Source organism: Gorilla gorilla, chromosome 11 (genome assembly GCF_029281585.2).
Source record: "Gorilla gorilla gorilla isolate KB3781 chromosome 11, NHGRI_mGorGor1-v2.1_pri, whole genome shotgun sequence".
In the NCBI taxonomy this organism is placed as follows: domain Eukaryota; kingdom Metazoa; phylum Chordata; class Mammalia; order Primates; family Hominidae; genus Gorilla; species Gorilla gorilla.
In genome coordinates, this window is record NC_073235.2 from 141814282 (window position 1) to 141834647 (window position 20366).

Below are 20366 nucleotides of genomic sequence, written 5' to 3' on the forward strand. Positions count from 1 at the left end.
TATGCAGACCTCTGTGGGCTGGCCGGGGCCCAGAACCAGCTCTGACAGTGTCCCTTTGACTTCCTGCTGGAGTTCTGCACCTGTACAACTGCACCCGGGCCCCCCGGCCCTGTACGCTGCTTACCCTGTACGCTGCTCATGCACTCAGGCAGGCTGCAAGTGCCGGATGGCCTGGGAGATGGGCACTGTGGGTTGCTGGTTTATTTAAAGATATGTTTACTAAATGGCCTTAGGAAACCCAAGAAAAAAGTGTTGCCCAAGTAGACTATTCCATTTGCTGGCACTGATGCACCATGGGCAGGACGTGGTCCAACGGAACTCACACAGGCTGGTGGGAGAGGGCACTGGCCCTGCGCGTCCCACTCCCGGCAGGTGAACTGTTCCTGAGCCCAAGCTCCCTGCAGCATCCCTTCTGCCCCTGCCCCTGCCCCTGCCCAGCTCTGTGCCATGGGCCAGAGCATGTGCCTCCTCGGTTCCCTCTTTCTGCCTCCTGGCCTCCCTTAAGGTCAGAAAGGGGTCAGTGCTGAAGCCTGAGGCTGAAGCGCACAGCACACAGCCGCCCTGGGGCCCAGGAGCGCTGAGCCGGCAAACCCACCTTGTTCATCTGCAGTTGCTGCTGCTGGAACTGCTGCTTGTGTTTCTCCAGAAACTGCTGATGCTGCTGCTGGATGACCAGGTGCTGCAGAGCCTGGGCGTTCTGGGGCAGCGGGGCCGACTGGGTCCGCCCCAGTGGGCGGTGCTGCCGCAGCTTGTGGATGGAGGGGGACACCCGGTCTGCACCAACCAAGGACTGTGCGTGGAGGGGCAGTGCTCCCAGGCCTGAAAGATACCAGTCTGAAGATAATTGGAGGAAGAAACAGCAGAGGGGAAGAGGAAGAAGAGAGGAGGGAGAGAGGGCTATTGAGTAAGTGATGGAGACAACTGCGCCCTGTGCCCGCCAGCCCAGGCGTTCTGCCCTGGTAGCCCAGGCGTTCTGCCCTGGTGCCCCAGAGCTGGCTCGCTAACTGGGCCCCTTCCAGCTGAGGCTGGGGGCCGTGAGCTGGTGCTTTGGGACTACAGGAACCATAATTTGGAGGCAATTTTCTATGAAAATCAGGTCGACACAGGAAACGTCAGGAGTCCTGTGTGGCAGGTTTCAAAGAGGAAGCCCTTCCCCAGAGTGGCTACCACACAATTGTTCCTGGGGGCCACAGGCCCTAGAAAAGTGGGTTTTGGTCTGAACAGCACGGTGGGAGGGGAGAGAGGGCCACCAGTGTGCTGAGGAAGGCCGCCACGGTTCTGGGAGCCTCCACATATTCCCAAAGACAGCCTGAGTTGTGAGAAAAACAATTGTCCTTAGGGTTGACATCGTTTTAAGGTCTCTTCGAGCACTGATTTTATGCACAAAGATGGCGTAAACATTTTAAAAAGTCCTTATGCATATTGTCAAAACCCCTTTCTGAAAAGATCTGGCTAATCCCTGCCAGCGGAGTGGAGGATGCCCACTTCACCAACCCTGTATGTTTTGATTAAAAGAATCCATTTTGATAGATGATCTTGCTTTAATTGGCATCTGTGTCTTGATTTACAATGCCACCTAGTCAAGTACATTTTTTCCTTCTGCGTGCTTTTCATCGAGATATATATAAACTGTGGGTTTAGGTGGTTTAACATTTTCCCACGGTTTTGCGGGCAAAAGGATCTAACGAACCCTCGGTCCTGCTCTGTGAATATCTGTTCCTCTGGTAACCTGAGTGGGGTAAACACTAAACTAAACAATCCTGCTCAGGGTAAAAATGACCCTGACCCGCTCAAGGGCATCCGACTGGGTGAAATGACAAAGGAAGTGACCACACCAGCTCTTGGAGGCCCTGGTGGGGGACTCTTTGGAACTCGGCATCCGCCTGAGGCAGCCTGCTGTTCCTGCTGCCAGGCGGGGCTACATGCCTGCTGCAAGGGCTACGGGACCTCCAGGGATACCAAGGTGGCCCTGCCGGCAAGTGGCAGCTCCTGTCCTGTCCCTCCCCCAGGACACTGATGCCAGGGCTCGCAGGGCAGCTGGGTGTGTCATCAGGTTTAGTGGAGTCCAAGCCTCCCAGTGAGAGCCATGCTGCTTAGTGCTTCTCAAGTCCCTTTGCAGGGGCTATTTCTAAATTTAAGAAATACTACGTGATCTGCAAACATAAAGGACACATCCAGACAGACTAAACCCAGCAAGGCCCCCAGCAAGGCCCCCAGCAAGGCTGCTCTTCACTATCTTTTCAAAAGTTATTCACTAGTGTTCTCTAAACCACCATCCCTTTTCACCCAACCCCACAACTTTCCGGAAAGACATGTTATCTTAAATTTTATTATCAATGCTTGGCTATTAAATTACAGTGAATAACTAAAAATCCATTCAGAATCATTCCCTGAAAACGTTAAAAAAAGAAAAAGGTAGACCATCCTAAAGAAGGCATTTCAGGCTGGGCGCGATGGTGGCTGTAATCCTAGCACTTTGGGAGGCCGAGGTGGGTGGATCACCTGAGGTCAGACTGGCCAACATGGCAAAACCCCGTCTCTACCAAAAATACAAAAATCAGCTGTGTATGGTGGCACATGCCTGTAATCCCAGCTACTCAGGAGGCTGAGGCAGAAGAATCGCTTGAACCTGGGAGGCAAGGCTGCAGTGAGCCCAGATCATGCCACTGCACTTCAGCCTGGGCGACAGAACGAGACTCTGTCTCAAAAAAAAATAAAAAAAAGAAGGCATTTCAGAATTTTTCAATTGTTGACATGCGTATTACGTGGGATTGAACTACTTCACAGAGGAAATAAGGAAGGCAGTCACACAAAGCTGCTTTCAGGGGACGCAAAGGCTACGTAGTTGCTGGAAAGGTCTCTGCTCGGAAAGCAATGGGAAGCTGAAATACATTTTCCTTAGCGTTGTTTTCCCCCAAAGCCTCAGTGTGCATACTGTTCAGGGGTGGAGGCGGTGATGAGCTGCACAGTCCCCTGCCCAGGCCTGACCCTCTGCAGAGGGGAAGGACACGCCAACTTCATAGGATTCAGCTTCCTGGTGTGACACACGGTAAGGAACAACCGACTCGAGCCAGTGGTGTGAATGGGGGCTACACAGCACTCCTAGGCTCCTTCTGGTCCAGGGCTCTGCCTCCCACCACCCTCCGCATGGGCCCAGGGATTTCCCAGGCCACCAGCTTCACACGGGGACACAAGCCTATGCCCCATTGGAACAGGGCTTCATTTTCAGAACTGGCGTGAGCAGAGACCCCTGTGCAGACCGGCCCTGTTCCTTTTCCAGTTGCACTCCCCACGGACCAGCCCCTCACTCTCTCTCAGCCTATCTCGCCCACTCAGAATTTCACTCCGCTGCCTCCAGGGTGCAAAACCCAGGGCCGCCATACACGGGGACACCCTACCCCTGGGTATCCTTGAAAAGCAGCGCCCTGACCTCTGCCTAGCAATGCTATTTGCTGGCAGGGTGGTTTCCAATTTGGATCCCTGAGATCATTAACAAGAGCTTCTGATGACAGACCATGATGTGGTCTTTAGGATATGCTGTCAGGGACTTTTGAGCATAAGTCCATCAGGACACAATTCTGTGGTCGGTGACCCAGCTGCAGGGGCTGGCTGTGTGGTGCTGGGCGGGGTGTGGGGCAGAGCCTGGCTCCTGTGGTCCCAGTGGCCCCCTGCTCTGGGCTCCTCCCCTGGGCATCTTAGCCAGGGTTTTCCCAGCTTCTGCTCTTTCTGCCCTGAGCACTGGCAGAAGCCCTTCCCCGTGCCCAGTGCAGGGGCAACAGCTAACCCTGGCTCCTGAGCTGACCCTGGTTCCTGAGCTGACCCTGGCTCCTGAGCTGACCCTGGCTCCTGGTGCTGGACGGCTGTGTCCCTATGGCTGCCGGCTCCTGCTCCTCCTGGAGGCACTTGGGGCTGGGCCTGAACTGTGCTCAGTGGCCAGCTCCCCTGGAAGTCCATACTCTTAACACACAGTCACAATAATTGCAATGACAGTTCCCGAGTGAGCATGCTGGAATGAACCCAGCCATCCGGGGTCTAAGTTTTAGCACACCCTGCTCAGCAATACCCAAACTAATTAGTGAGTGTGCAAACGCATCACTCAGACACACCCCACCAGGTATGGGGATTTAAGAGAAAAGAAGGTGAAAGACTGGATTGCTCTCAAGTTCCGGACCCAGTTTTGAAGAGTTGGTCTTCACACACTGGGATTCTGTTTAGGTGATGAATTCACATGAGATGAACAATTCAGGGTGCCTGAGTCCTTAGAAGTCCATCTGGTGTATTCCATTGCTTTTTCTGCAAAATTCTTTAAAATCCTTCCATTGAGAAGCAAACCGGGCAAGAGTTAGATCCAACTCACAGTGTGCATTCCCGGCCGCCCAAGGGAACAGCGTGGGTGCTCTGGATTCGCTTGGACCAATCGGCATCTGTCTGAGCTTCTGGGGATGGAGCTGAGGCCAAGCCAGGGCTGAGGACCACAGCCTCGCGTGCCAATTATAGGACATGAACCACGGCCAGCTGTGCTCAAGCCCTTCCTGGGACTTGCTGTTTTTTGGGGAAATGAGGCCTAAACAGTAGCATGCAATCGCTAACACAGAAGCCAGGGGCACCCTCCACTCAGCGTGTGACAGCGGGACAGTGGATCTCCACTGCCAGCTCAGGAAGGCAGTAGCCTTAAGACGCTGGTGGCATGCTCTGAGTGTTTCAGGATGCTAGAAAGATCTGTGACAGGGCCACCTCCAGGAGGCATACACATCTCCCGCCACCTGGGCCCTTCCCTCTCCGCCTGCAGGCTCCTACTGAGATCACAGCTCCGACGCCACTGCTCCAGGAAGCCTTCCCTAGGCCCGCCTGCGGCACAGCCCTGGTCTCCGGCCTTCTCCTCCACACGCCTGTACTACCAAGCTCCTCCTGGGTCTTGGGGGGCCCTGTCTCTCGGGTCCTGACAGCAGACTGCATGGTTCTCAAAGTCCTGCTTCTCAGCCACACGGGCATCATAAAGGACTTAGCTGGGCTGCCCAGGCAACGATCATGCCCACAGTTTTGTGTCCAACTAAAGCAGCAGCACAGGGCTCTGCACAGACACTTTCCTTCTTACCCGGGAATGGGCTCCTGAGCTCCACTCCCCGCCTCAGCTAGTTATGCGGAGACTAATCTCCGAGAATGTACCAGCCACTCTGCAAAGATCTGAGTCCACAGTGACCATGTGCGGAGTGCCGCACTGGAGCAGCACATGAACAGGGACATAGAAGAGGCACGCCCAGCCTGTGACTGGCGAGGAACTGCCCGGAGCGGTGCGGAAAGGGGCTGACTGGAGGTATGTGGCGTGTAGGAGGCAGCTCTGGGAGACCCTGGACCATGGCTCACCCCTCTGGTCTCTGACAGTGACCTCACCCACAGAGGCCTCTGTTTCAAAGCATTTGTGGCTGGAGGGCTGTTCTGGCTTTGATATCCTATACGCCTATGCACCACGATTACCAGTGATAAGGTGGGTCTGTCTGTGGGCCAGGAAAACACAGGCACTGCTGTCCAGGAGACCAACTCAAGCAAGAGCTCGTCAAAAACTGCGGGAAAGGGCAGAACATGGAAACGAAGATGCAGTGTGATCCAGGGAAGGAGCAACAAGGCAGGGCTGGGGCAGGGATGGAAGCCTGGCATGAGGGGGCAGATGAACCACGCCTGATGGGGAAAAGGGCCCTGGGAAAGAGCCCTGGCTCTGGGGGCTGGCTGCGGTCTGGTCCAGCATTGAGCCGACTGGCCTGGCTGCTGTACCGGAATAGGGAAGAGAAACGAGGCTTGTAGAGGAAGGCTGGAGTTCCTGCTCACAAGCTGGGACTTCACTCCAGGCCAGTGCCGCCCTGCCAGGACCTTCTGTGACAATGAGAACATTCAGGGGACAGCCGTGGGCCGTGCACTGGATGTGGTGCACATGTGACTGAGAAACTGAATTCTAATTCTGACTTATCTATTTAACAGCTCCCCGTGGCTGGTGGCTCCTGACCCGGCCAGTACTGCTCTAGACAGCGTGGGGGCCTCCAGGCCTTCAAGGAGAGTCCGGTGGATACAGGAGGACAGACCGGAGGGGCAGGAACCTGCACAGGAGGCTTCTTTCCACAAGAAGATGGGGCAATCCCAGCGGGTTCCAAATGAGGGCCCTGCTCATGGCGGGGCTGGGGGAGGGCCCCTGAGACACTGAGGACGGACAGGGGCCGGCTGGGGGAGTGAGAGAGCATGGGAGGTGGCAGGTTAAGAACAAGGCAATGACTACAACAATGATGCCAACACCTGCAGGGGCACATGAGTGCACAGCCCACTTAACCCTCATCAGGCTCACGGGGGCGGACCGCTTAGTATCCCCACTTCCTAGATGGGAAAACAAGGCACACAGAGCATAAGCGGCTTCCCAGGGTCATGGAGCAGGAGAAAGCTGGGACAGAGGCGGCTGTGTGGCTGCACTATGCTGCACACATGACACTGGCTCAGAGGCTCCCTGCCAGGGGGTTTGCAGGGTGAGCCGCTGGCAACCTGGGGAGGCCGTGCAGGAGAGAAGGGGCTTGCAGGGTTTTGGAGGTGGCGGCATAGGACTGGAGGGGCTTGCTGGGCACAGGCGTAAAGCAAGGCCAGAGCAAGCTGGGCAGCCATGCATGGGCCCCCTGGTGCCACAGAGCCTGGGCAGGGCACGGTGGGCAGGTCCCCATGCCGACGAGCAAGCTGCACCTGGGAGGAAAAGAGGGATGAGTGCACACGGGGAAGAAGCAACGCCGAGTTCAGCACATTTCTCAGAGAGATGAGATCCATGCAAACTCGATATCCAGGTTCTATCAAAAAGGCTGTTTTCCAAAAACCTGATACACAAGATTACGCATGCTACTTAATCGTGCAGAATAAACTGATTTAGAGAAGGAAAGAAGATAAGTGACAAACATCTCTGACGAAGTGAATCCCAGGAATCCTGAAGATCAGGCACATTTTACGTTTTTAAAGACAGGCGAGAAACTCAGGTGTCCTTCACTACCCACACTCGTGCCAGCTGATCTAGAGCATCCAAGAGACTCAGACGCAATATCAGATACATTCCTCCAGAGAGATCCACGTGCCTGCCACTGTGGCCAGAGCTCAGAGAGGCACTGTGAGGGCTGCCCCCTCCCTCGTTACACCACGGGCTCCTCTGCTCTGGACAGGCAGGGACACGAATTCAAGCTTCTGGAGAAACAAACAAAAAGGGGCTCAGGCACAAAACAAAGATTGCCCCATTTGGCTTCTGGGCAAAGAAGGAATAAGAAGGAATCCTCTCTGTCTAAACAGAGACACATGGGCAGCACAAAACAAGAAAACACCAAAATCCACCAGACTAGTCAAGCCAGAGGCCCAAGCCCACCCAAGCCAGCCCCTAGCCCCATGCATCCTGCAGCACAGCCTCCTACAACACGCCAAGCCCCTGAGTTTTCACCAAGTCCACTGCCAGAGTTTCACAGGTGCAGCTCTGAGGGTATTTCAGCTTTTCATTGGCAACAACAGGTTTCCAGGAAGCCAAACACAAAGCTATGAAGATGTACAACGATGACCCGCACGGCAAGGGGATAGGTAGCTGCTCCCTCATTTATTTATTTTTGAGACGGAGTCTCGCTCTGTTGCCCAGGCTGGAGTACAGTGCCACCATCTCGGGTCGCTATAACCTCTGCCTTCCACTTTCAAGCAATTCTCCTGCCTCAGCCTCCCAAGTAGCTGGGACTACAGGTGTGCGCCACCATGCCCAGCTAATTTTTGTATTTTTAGTAGAGACGGGGTTTCACCATGTTAGTCAGGCTGGTCTTGAACTCCTGACCTCATGTGATCCGCCTGCCTCGGCCTCCCAAACTGCTGGGATTACAGGCGTGAGTCACCGTGTCCGGCCGGTGCTCCCTCATTTCTGAAGTGACACTTTCACATTGCTGTTGCTATGTAATTTCATAAGGACGTTCCCATTCTTCTCTAAATTGTATTTTTCTAAATGTAACCACTCCTCCAGACGGTGCACATTTGTAAAAGTTTGCTAACACAAACTGACCACAAGAGTCGGTTCTGGGCTTCCAGCGCTGGCTCAGCTTGGTCCAGACAGAAACCCAAATCGCAAGAGCCGGTGGTGTCTCCCAAAAGGTGAGAAAGGGGAAGTGACTTCTGTTTCCACTCCATCTACCTGACTCTGGGAGTGAGGCATGGATTTTCACTGCAGTCACGGTGGCTACATCACATGATGGGGATGTGTGTTTGGGAACTGTGGGGGTGGGACAGGCGTGCATTCCTGTCTCCTCCAAAGGCAGGCGAGGGCCGGGCACCATCCAGAGCGTGGGCAGCCTCAGAGCCTGGCTGCACCCAGGCCCATCTGTGCTCACCTGTGACGAGGGGCGCTTGTGCCGGCGGCTGCTCCAGTAAGACCATGTGCTGCAGAAGAGGGCTGTGCGCTGCCCCTCCATCCCGCTCCAAGGGCGAGGTGCTCAGGTAGGGAGTGAGGTGGGTGCCGGGGAAAAGGGAGAGCCTCTGCTGGAGGGCGGGAAGGGCGAGTCTCTCGGCGTCCTGCTGGCCCGCCGTGCCCTGCAAAGCACAGCCAGGATGCTCAGGTGGAAGGACTGATCACCACCACCCCACACCCCACGGACCCACAGGGGCTGACTTACAGCAGAAGGGCCGGTGGCAGGCAGGCCCAGCGTGATGTTGGGCAGGGATGGCGACGTGTAGAGGGGAAGTGGAGCGGCCGAGCCTTCTCGTGCCACAAGTCTGTGCGCCAAACTCGTCTGGGGACAGAACACACGATGACCATCACAGTCTGTCACGGCTGAACATCAGCAATATACACCAAGAAAAACAACGATGAAAACACCTGTGGCAGCCTGCACTGAATTCTGATAATATGAGCTTAACATACATGTAACAAATGAGACAGCAATGAGAGCATGAGATTTCAACGCACGCCACAACATGAAAGCACAATTCACCGCTCCAGTTTCCTCCTCCCGATACGAGTTCTTCTTCTGTCACCTTGTCCAGCATCATCTCGTTGATTTCTATTCGGTTTGATTATTTACCACAGAACAGTTAGAAGGAAATCTAGGCTAATATAGTTTACAATGCCGTTTTGCAGTTTCTAGCATAATATAGTTTACAATGCTTTTTTGTAGTCGGCAATGTCTTTCCAGACATAACATCAAAGGCAGAAAACAAAAAGGAAATAACATTTAACTGTACATTTAAAAATAACTATAAGGGTATGATTGGATTGTTTGTTACACAAAGGATAAGCGCTGGAGAGGATGGACACCCCACACTTTGCATGACGTGATTATTACGCATTGCATGCCTGTATCAAAACATCTCATGCACCCCATAAATATATACATTATGTACCCACAAAAATTAAAAATAAAGAGAAAATCATAAAACAACCGCCTCTACGAAAGGCGGGCAATGATGACAATACTGGCCATGTATGAGGCAGACGAGGGTCAGCACAGAGAGCTTGCAAATCAAACAACTAACAGTGAGAAAAGCACGCGGTGAAGATCAGTGACGGCAGAGCTCAGGAAGGGGAAGGCGCTCAGGAAAACACATCATGGTCATCTAAAAACGTATTCTGAAACCCAACAAATTGGCAAACACTTTTGAAACATGGTAATACCATCTTGGCCTAGAGGAACGGCAAACACTGTTGGGTGGATTACAAATCAGTTAGTGGCATCCTTTCTGCAGGACAATTTGGCAATCTATGTCAAAGGCCTTCAAAATCTGCCTAACCTTTGATGCTGGAGCTCCACTCTTGGGATGTAACGTTAAGAAATAAGGAGATGGCCTGATGCCCATGAAGCCTCCGCTGCAGGGCCGAGCACCCAGCAGACACGGCAGAGCTATGCGGCTTCCCCGACACCTTGGTGTTAACAGAACGGAGGGGCATTGCACACCGGGATGCTCTGGGGGTTGGGAACAATCTAGCTGATTACTTGGACACTTGTTTATGATACATTAAGTTAGAAAAACAGGTTATAGATCATGTACCTTTTAAAGAATGGGCTTGGATAAAGCAAACACAAGCCAGGAGTAAAGATTAGAAGGCCACACAGGAAGAGTCAGCAGCAACAGTCTCCAAGGACTTGAACTATTGCGATATTTAACATCTTTTTGCTTGTAGAATGAACATGTTTTGCTAAAAAGGACAATAGTTTATCACCACGATATCCCCTACACAGTAGCTACTCAAGGAATGTCTGCTGAATGAATGGGTAAACAAAGAGAAGGAATAAAATGTTGTTGTAATCATGCTAGTTAGTGGGGTTTGGCAGATAGCAATCCCCTTGCCAGAAGCTAACGTTAATAATGAATAGATAACAGATTTCATTATACTCTCTACCTCCATGACAGCAACGTTTTTAGCTCCCCCAGATGAATGAGAAAATGCAATGTTTGTCTTTCTGTGCCTGGCTTAGTTCACTTAACATGAGGGCCTCTAGTTCCATCTATGTTGCTGCAAATGTCAGGATTCTATCCTTTTTGATGGCTGCATAGTACTCCACTGTGTACAACACCACATTTTCTCTGTCTATTCATCCACTCAATGACACTGAGGTTGATTCGACCTCTTGGCTATTGTGAAAGATCCATGGCTAAGACCTCAAAAGCACAGGCAACAAAAACGAAAACAGGCAACTGGGACTCTGCTCAACTAAAAAGCTTCTGCACAGAAAAGGAAGAAAATCACCAGAGTGAAGAGACGACCTGCGGGAAGGGGAAACATGTGCAAGCTATCCATCCGACAAGGGAGCAGTATCCAGAACATGCAGGAACTCCAGCAACTCACCAGCAAAACCCGAAGCAGCCAGTATAAAAGTGGGCAAAGGATCTGAAGAGACATTTCCCCAAAGACATATGACTGGCCATTGGGGATAGGAAGAAACGCTTCTCCTGACAAACACTTACACTCAGGCTGTTCCTACAGAACAGAAAGCCCGGCCTTCTCACTTAGGGGCAAACTCACGGCGCACCTCACCCCAGAGGAAACCCTGCAACTCGCTTTAGATTTGCTCACATATTACACAGTGTAAGGAATGATTAAAGGGCTACTGAGGAAAACATTTTTCCTAGGCAATTTTTTTTTTGTCAAAAGTTACAGAATTATCAGTAAGTTATGCTGTAGAGAAAATGCTTGTGATTTCCAGGAAAGCACAACTGTGCTTGTGTTATTATCATTTGGGAACAAAATAAGGAGACGTTCTAATGTTTGCCAAGTTTTCATTTCCTTTGTAAGCAAGGTTTTTTTTTAAGCCCATTTCTGGAACTAAAGGAGGCTTCTGAGAATTTGTTCCTTGGAGATGCCGACTGGTCCACCTGAGAAAACGCAGGGCGTTCTGGCATCTGCTGCCTCGGGGCCGAGCCCTGCGGGAGGCATTCTGAGGCTGGCGCCCCCAGACCGCACCTCAGCATGTGCTCAGAGGCAAAGTCTGCGGGCCTGAGGTCAGAGCATCCAGGCACGCGTGTAAATAACAGCAGCAGCGGCCACAGAGGAGCTGTCCCCTTACGCACCTGGGCGACTTCCTCTCACTCTCTGAGCCCTGCCTCCTCCCTGTAGAGGAGGTGCCAGCACACTGGGCTTCCCTGGCCTGTAGAGGAGGAGGTGCCGGCACTCTGGGCCTCCCTGGCACTGTAGAAGAGGAGGTGCCCGGCACTCTGGGCTTCCCTGGCCTGTAGAAGAGGAGGTGCCTGGCACTCTGGGCTTCCCTGGCTCTGGAAAGGAGGAGTTGCCCGGCACACTGGGCTTCCCTGGGTCCAGGGGGCCTTCAAGGTACAGCAGTGTTTCTAGGGACCCCAGGGTGAACAGAAAAGGCAGTGCTGAGAGCCAGGCTGGGAGGCCCCTGCTCCCCCCACATCCCCATCCACTCGAGACACCCCCTCTGACGGGCAAGCTCACTACACTCTGCACCACGTGAGAACAGAGAGCCAGCCCCTGGCCATGAAGCACAGGCGTTCTCACAGACCTGTCCAACTCTACAGATACTGAAACCCAGAAAGGGCGCCTGGGTGTGATCCAACATGCAAAGGCTGCCCGTGCCCAGTCTAATGAACATCTGATGTGGAACATGAACAATGGCACCTCTTGGTATTTCCTGTAACTCCTTCTACGTGTTCTGTTAATTTCCAGTAGCTTCATTTACGTATCACGATTTCTAAAGATTAACACAGAACTGGAATGATGCAGACCCACCCAAACAAGGCACTGTTCCAATATTAACTACCATGTACATAAGTGCCTCATTTTAAATAAAAACGTGTATCTAGGACCACAATCAACAAGATGCAACCAGTGTTAACCTCAGGGCAGGAAGTAATTTCTAGGTTGCATTATAAGGCTTATTACTGGTAGACCTCAGCTATGACCACAGCCATACAGAGGACTGTTAAAACTTCTAATCATCTAAGTAAGTACTGAAGTTGGCAGGCTGAAGAAGACAGGTAATAAAAGAAATCGATGTGTGAAGTAAAAAGAGTACGAGAAAATGGGGATTAAGCAGCCTGGAGACAAAGTGCAAAATTCGTTCCGAGCAGTAATTCTAGTCTCTAAAAATGTTTATACATAAACGGTCTTGAAATTTGAAATGAAAATGCTAAACACTCATGCCTCTGTATCCTAGCTAAGATTTGCCAATCCTTTGGAAGGGCAGGATTCATTTCTAAATATTTAAGAAGGAAAGTCAATAACTATATTTAATAAATTATAGCCTTCTGTAAGTTGGAGAGAATTCAGAAAGAACCTCTCACTCAGTAGAACTCTGCCCCATGAAGCAGACACAGCATTTCCAGCTCAACTCATCAGAAAACTCACTGCTAAAGCGTACCCCTCCCACCCCTGCCCCGCAGTCAGGCCCACCCAGGCCCAGGGCACCACTCAGCCCACGGGACTGCCTCTCTCTTCTTCCCCGTGCTCTGGGGGTGGCCTCTCCTCGTCAGTGGGGCATTGTGTGGAGTGTGGGGCAGGTCCTTGCTGCCTGCCTGGTTCTGTCCCTGGGCCTGGCACAAGGTGCTCGGGACACGTGTGGGATAAAGGCAGGGGGCGCAAAGGAGCTCAAGGAACACGGAGCGAGGTCCTCGGACCTGCTGCCCTGGAAAGCCTCCGAGTATGGTCAGGATGCGACTCCGCCAGCCTGGGCGCCACTCCTCCCTGCCTTGCCACTCGGCTCCTGCGTCTCTGACATCTTTCCCACCTAGGGACTCCAAGCGTCCCCTGACTCCTCTCTAGCTTGCCAATGTCCCTCCCAGACTGTGGCACCACTTAGGGTCTGATGAAGGCAGGGGACCAGGGGTGCTGAGCTCTGCGGTCTGAGATGCCTGGTTCCCATGATGCCTGGAAAAGTTCCCCGCTCTGTGGCTTTGGCCGGCCCTGCCATGCTGACCACGGGTGACGCTCCAGTCGGCCCTGATGCATGGTTTGTTGGCCGACATCGTGTTGTGTATTTCTCAATACAAAATAAAAAACGTTAAGTCTCACTTAGCAACTATACCCATGTGCCCACGGCCTCTCAGCCACCCTCAGAGCACTGGCGACCACAGCGAGCCGGGCAGCAGGGTCCTGTCCACCTAGAGCACCTGCCATGCGTGGGCTTGTGCTGGGACACCATCTAGTGACATCTGCTCTGGAAGAGGTCAGGAGAAAGGACCAGGCTCAGGGCTGTCCCCGACGTGCCTGGAACTAGCGTGTTCATAATGAAAGGAGACGTCTGTGATGAGAGGAAGGCAGGAGAGTAACCTCCAACTGCGTCCTTTTCAGGATGGCTCACAGGCCACTTTCCCTCACCCCAAATTGGAAGGTGAAGAGTGAAGGGCAAGTGCAAAGTAGGGTCATTTCAAGCTCATCCGTCCCGAGTCTGACTCTAGCCGTGGGACACAGGACAAACGCTTCGCACTGACCTCCGCCGGGATGCTGGGGACGGTGGGCGCGATACCGTTCTCTGCGCTGACGCTCCCAGAGCTGTTGTTGGGTGAGCTGGGTCCGGAGCCTGGGGCGCTGCTGCACGCGGAGTCTGCGGAGGCAGAAATACCCTGGTGAGTGTTACTCCATGCGGAGGGAGGGCCGTGCTGACCTGTGGCCCGAATGCCCAGTGCCTTCCACAGACCTGCTCGTTAGCTTGCGACAGGCAGAAGTCCCAACAAAAAGAACACGGCCATGGTTTCAAAAAAGAAAGTATGATGCTGATTTCTGATTTTCCAGTTTTGCCACTGACTTCACTTTTTCTAGGACATGTACGTTACCAATTTTATACCTCGTTTGATTTTCAAGACAATTTTAAACACCAAAAAGATAAATCCTTAAACACTTATTAGTGACCTAACAACAGAAGACCAGGAAATGCAGAAGCTAAGTGACTTTGAAAAGCAAAAGGTCAGCTTTAGTGTGCTCACTATAAAAAGCTTAGTTCAAAATAAAGCAACCTACTATTAGTGTTCACTCTGAGCTGAATCCTCTCATTTTCCCTACATAGCAGCAAGCATCCAGGGGAAAATATAGCCAGTGTCTCCTGAGATCTATCCGTGCTACTGGAAAACACACGCTCGGACAGTCTTAGAGGATCTTTAACCATCTGCGCGGCTTGACCCTGGTTAATGAGACCAGGTTCTGCTCTGACTGAATGTGACCTCCAAAAGGGGCCACGTCCAATCCAAAGATCCCTTCACCTCTGAAGGGGCCTGCTGCTATTTTGGGCACACACATCCACCGTGGGAGGCCGCTGAGGCTCTCGATATTCACACAAGGATTTGTTTGGCTTGTCATATGTTTAGTTTAATGGCATTTTAACAATGGCATCATCTGGTTAAAGCTTTCCAAAGAAAACACAATGTGACCCATTTGCCTCGAGAACTCTAGGCGTCTGCTGTTCAGCAATGACTCTGGGTGCTCAGAACCTCGCCCCATCCCATATGCGTAGCACATACAGGTCAGAAGGAAGGGACATGGTGGGGGCCCTGGAGGGGAGGTTAAGGGACGTTTTCCCCAAGCAGCCCCTCAACGGAGCCATCCCCAGCAAAGCCTCCTCCACGGTCTGCTTGCTTCCCGGGTCCTCCTGGAGCCCACGAGGATGCAGGTGCCCACTCATGCTGACTCACGTGGTATCCACGCCTGCTGGAGGTGGTGACTCTGCAAATATAGCCCCAAGCCACAGTGAGGAGGATGAGGAGGGTGGGGGAACAGGTAAAGCCACCCACAGCTCCCCCAACCTGGCAGACCTGATTCCAAACTTTGCCTTTATTAGCTCATCCATCTCTCAGTCACTGTTTGAGGAAGGTGCCATTATGACCCCATTTCCCAGAAGAGGAGATGGAGGCACGGAGCAGCAACATCACTCGTCCCAGGCCACGTGGCTCGAGGGAACTGTCACGGGCATCTGCGTACCAGAGTTAACCCAGCTGGGTGGTGAAGGCGCACCTCCTCTGTTGACCACGCTGCCCACCAGGAACACCCCGGGTACACCTTGCCCTCAACAGCAGGGCAGTCTAAACCTCCCAAGGGCAAACCAGGGTGTCCACCCAGAAGCCCTACACCAGCCGCTCCCCATGGCTCTTGGAGCTCAAAAGAGTGTGGGGTCAGCTCACTGTCCTGGGCATTGAGCATGAATACAGGACCAGGTCCCGACCCTACCCCATCCTCTTTCTTTCCCTGGCCCTCTCACCCTCTCACTTCCACCAGACACTAACTCCAGAGGTAGGCTTCTCCCGCTGCCGAGGCCATGTTATTTGCACTGTGAGTGGGCATTCTGAGAATGCCACCTGGGCTGAGCCAGTGTTTGCATTTCACTCAAGAAAGCAGGACCCGCCTTCTCCAGGCCCCTCCAACTCTCCCATCTCTGCCCCACCTGCAGCCCACCGTGGCCTGCCCTAGACCCCTGCTCTCTGATGTCAAGCTGTCTCCAGCTACACACCAAGATCCAGCAGATCTACCTTGTAATGGGTGCCTCCCAGCTGTGTCATCAGATAAATACCCTCACGCATGTGCCTGGGGAGTCCGGACAACTTTTTGGGGTGGTAAAAATTATATGTGTAACTTTCCACCCACTTTTAACTCAACGAGGTTAATTTTATTTTTTTGCATTCTACTTCCAGGAATAGGTCTAAGAAAATGCATAATCTTCATAGTATTACTTAAATCAGCAAAACAGGAACACCACTGGAGGTGCACAAAAGGCGTGTGGCTGAAATTGAGTGGAGAGGGATGCAGCATGGCGCAGGAAGATGGTGAGAACTCAGCTGTGAGGAAGGCGCAGAACACAGTCTGCGGGGAAGGTGTGCAGAGTGAGAGAACTCAGCTGTGAGGAAGGCGCAGAACACGGGCTGTGGGAAGGCGTGCACAGTGAGATAACTCAGGTGTGAGGAAGGCGCAGAACATGGGCTGCGGGAATGTGCAGAGTGAGCAGGATTCACTCTGGACAGAGTGCGTATGGGAATGCATTTTCTTCTTTGTGCTCTACAGTAGACACCCAATTAATTAGTGACTGAGAAAAAGCAGAGTATCCACCTGGCTCTCTTTCTGCCAAGAACCGCGACTGCCTCCACCGCTCCATATGGGACCACCCTGCCTAATACCTGTCTTCTGGAAATCGGCTCCACTCCTCCGTGTGGGACCACCCCGCCTAGAACTCCTAATACCTGTCTTCTGAAAATCAGCTCCACTCAGAGCAGCCTCCCCATCGTGGCAGCTCCCTGGTACCAGTGCCGGCCAGGAGACGCACAACCCTCTGCCTCTCTGCCCCAGCCCCACTCACCCGCCAAGTCCCAGTGCAAATGCCACCTTCTGCAGAGCTCTGCTGGCTTAGAGTGGCTTGTGCTGATCTCCCAACTCCTAGGTCCCTTGGCACGGGCTCCCTTTATGCCACAGCTCAGCACTGATCACGTCCTGCCACGCATGGCTCCTGGGTGAGCTCAGCACTGATCACGCCCTGCCACGCATGGCTCCTGGGTGAGCTCAGCACTGATCATGCCCTGTCACACATGACTCCTGGGTGAGCTCAGCACTGAACATGCCCTGTCACACATGACTCCTGGGTGAGCTCAGCATTGATCACACCCTGTCACGTATGACTCATGGGTGAGCTCAGCACTGATCACGCCCTGCCACACATGACTCCTGGGTGAGCTCAGCACTAAACACGCCCTGCCACACATGGCTCCTGGGTGAGCTCAGCAATGATCGTGCCCTGTCACACATGACTCCTGGGTGAGCTCAGCACTGATCACGCCCTGCCACACATGACTCCTGGGTGAGCTCAGCAATGATCGTGCCCTGTCACACATGACTCCTGGGTGAGCTCAGCACTGATCACGCCCTGCCACACATGACTCCTGGGTGAGCTCAGCACTGAACACGCCCTGTGACACATGGCTCCTGGGTGAGCTCAGCACTGATCATGCCCTGTCACACGACTCCTGGGTGAGCTCAGCACTGATCACACCCTGTCATGCATGACTCCTGGGTGAGCTCAGCACTGATCACGCCCTGTCACACATGACTCCTGGGTGAGCTCAGCACTGAACACGCCCTGTCACACATGACTCCTGGGTGAGCTCAGCACTGATCACGCCCTGTCACACATGACTCCTGGATGGTTTCACGTGTGATGTGCTGCTTGCTCAAATTACATCACAAACTCCTTCCAGGGAAGGACTCTGTCTCACTATTTTTGCGCCCAGCCCAGAGCTGACTCAAAAACAGCACTCGGTAGTCACTGGGTGACAACAGGAACACCAGCTTTAACACTCAGAAGAAGCTTGCTGAAGACTCCGTCTCACCCACTGCACACTTTAAAAAAAAAACAACAAAAAAAACGCAAACGTTCACCTGTCCATTAGAGCTGGCCAAGCAAGGCACTGCTCACAGGAAAAAAGGCTGCATTGGAGTTGGAAAGCTTTTAACTCACATGATTCCTCATTTCAACTGAATCTTCCCCAGTCAGCTAGACTTAGTGAAACTTTAGATCATAACATTTCTTGATGGCTGTAGAAAAGGTCTGTGTGTACTATAACGGCCAGAGGAAAGACTGAATCTTCCCCAGTCAGCTAGACTTAGTGAAACTTCAGATCATAACATTTCTTGATGGCTGTAGAAAAGGTCTGTGTGTACTATAATGACCAGAGGAAAGAAACCTACATCAGAAATGACACATATGGAGTTCCCCCAGGCATGAAGATGTCAGACACTTTTTAATAGAAATCCACAAATATTCAGACCCAGACCCTTACACCGTGGTTAGGAACTCCTCAAATAGAGAGGGGACAGGGCACGAGAACCAGGCAGGGCCCTGTATTTAGCGGGGAGGTCTGGCTCTCACCTCACTGCTGAAGCAGAGTCCCTGTGCAATGCCAACGCTCGCACACACGGGGCATGGCACCAGGAGCCCCTCCCAGCCTTCCCTAGGTCAACAGCCTGCTCAATGTAACTGTGCCTTTCACAGACCAGCTACCATGAGCCTTGGCCTTCAAATCGAACACTTTCTGTTGTGCAAACATGTCCGCTGCCTCCCCTCTATCCAGGCCATGCCCAAGCAGCTACTTTATCCTGGTGCTGTGATTTCAGGAGTGGGGGGGTGAGGGGTGTACCCTGGTGGTGGTTGGGAATGGGTGGTCCTCTGGATGGGGATGTACCCTCAAGAGGGGCGGGTGAGCCTTCAGGATGGGGCTCTGCCCAGTCTTGTCCTTCTGCGTGTCCACCGTGACACGCCACTAGGGCCAACCGTGACACGTCACTAGGGCCAAGCTGAAGCAACTTCACTCCTTGCTTTCCCCTCCCTGCTCAGTTGATGGGTGCTCTGGCGTGGGAACACGTTAAGATGCCCCAGTGGTTCAGACACTGCTCAGGGGCAGCAGAACAGGGCAGAGCACGCGATTCACCACTACTAGGGTGGGATTGGTTAAGACCCACCTTCAGAGGAGCCTCAACTCAAGCTCCTGACTGCATCTCCCGCAGTGCCAAGCTGGGGCACCCTTGTGCACCTGAGCCCACCTAGAACCAGCTCTGAGTCACTAATGCCAGGAGCAGGGCCCGGCTTAGACGTGCCGGAGTCATCAAACCTGGTCCCCTGGGCCTGGCACTTCCAGTGCCATGGGAACAGGACCACACTGGGGGTTGACAGCGTGAGGCAGACACGTGGGTTTTCAGAAGCTCCTGAGAGAAATCGCCTATGGCAGGAAGGCCTGGCAGAGAGGGCAGCGGGGCGGGTGTACCTGCTCAGCCGACATACCTGTGACATCCAACGGACGCTTTTTTAGAGCAGTGACCACTGGCCCGTCTTTCCTGCGTAACAGGGGGCTGCTCCGTCTTTCGGCCACTTTCTGCTTTAGCCTGGACCGTAATTTCAGATTCGGTTCAGAAGCTGCACGAAAAGGAGATGTCATTACAGCCAGGCAGACACCACTGGCTCAAGGTTATGCTGTTGGTGGTTTTTTAAAAATACGCACTCTGGTGAGTAAATATTCACTCAACACTGCCGTGTTGCTGCAGGGGAGAGCGCAGGGAGCTCACGAAGCAGGGGATTCTAAGTCCCATTCATCAGTCCCAAATAACGAATAAAACGAATCTGGTGCTTTGGATAAATTTCTGTGGCCACAGCATTATGCAAGCGCTGGCACTGTCTTCACAGAATCAGGCCACCACTGTTTACCAGGAGATGGAAACAGGACTGACAAGCTGATTTACTGGGCGTGGCAGGAGGCTGCTGAGGTGTGAAGTCACTTAATGGCGATGTCTTGTAACTAATGCTCTTCTAGATAATACACCCCTATCTTCACAGCTGTGTTGCTCTAAAATCAGAGAAAGACTGACAGGATGTGAGGCTGGGCCCAGGGATGTGAGGACGGTGTCCACGTTGCACACTCTCTTGCTCACCCATGCATCACCCCAGCTGTGTCAGTCAGTGAGGCCTCCAGAGCGTGAGGCTGCTATCCCCACCCCGACCTGGGGAGGCTCAGCAAAGCCCATCCCAACATCTGCGCCAGCTTCACCTTTCATCTGACCACAGGGTGAAGGTACTGGGCGTGGGTCGGTTTCTGTGAACAGCTCTGCCTGTGTGGACAGAGCCATTTGCGAATCTGCACCTTTCAGCCCACCGTGGTCCCCAACTCATCTGCATCTGGAACCCAAACCTCTGGGGCGAGGCCCGCCTTGGGAAGCACTAGGGATCTAAAGGCAGCAACCGGAGTCAAAGAAATCCCCAAACCCACCCGGGAGAGGTTATCGGCTTTCAGAGTCCAGAACAGAGCCAAGAATACCGCCACGGAGACGTGTGCCACACGAGCCTTTGAGTTCTGAGGTTTTACTTGGCTACTTTCAAGATTCTACCACTTGGAGATTTGCACATTAGGGAGAT

General features: G+C 53.0%; 1 protein-coding gene across 15 annotated transcripts in view; it reads right to left on the bottom strand.

Annotated features, from left to right (window-relative positions):
• The window catches only part of HDAC4 (histone deacetylase 4), a 352613-nt gene that overhangs the window by 77547 nt on the left and 254700 nt on the right, over positions 1 to 20366 (bottom strand). For 9 of the 15 annotated variants that reach the window (XM_019022575.4, XM_055380650.2, XM_055380651.2 and 6 more), the window contains 5 exons: positions 19242 to 19373; positions 13924 to 14036; positions 8652 to 8768; positions 8370 to 8568; positions 596 to 834 (listed from right to left, as the gene is read on the bottom strand). In XM_019022575.4, the coding sequence (XP_018878120.2) occupies positions 596 to 834; positions 8370 to 8568; positions 8652 to 8768; positions 13924 to 14036; positions 19242 to 19373 (800 nt within the window). The remainder of the gene's footprint in view (positions 1 to 595; positions 835 to 8369; positions 8569 to 8651; positions 8769 to 13923; positions 14037 to 19241; positions 19374 to 20366) is intronic. The other 6 variants (XM_055380652.2, XM_063695349.1, XM_055380654.2 and 3 more) reach the window with 1 other exon arrangement.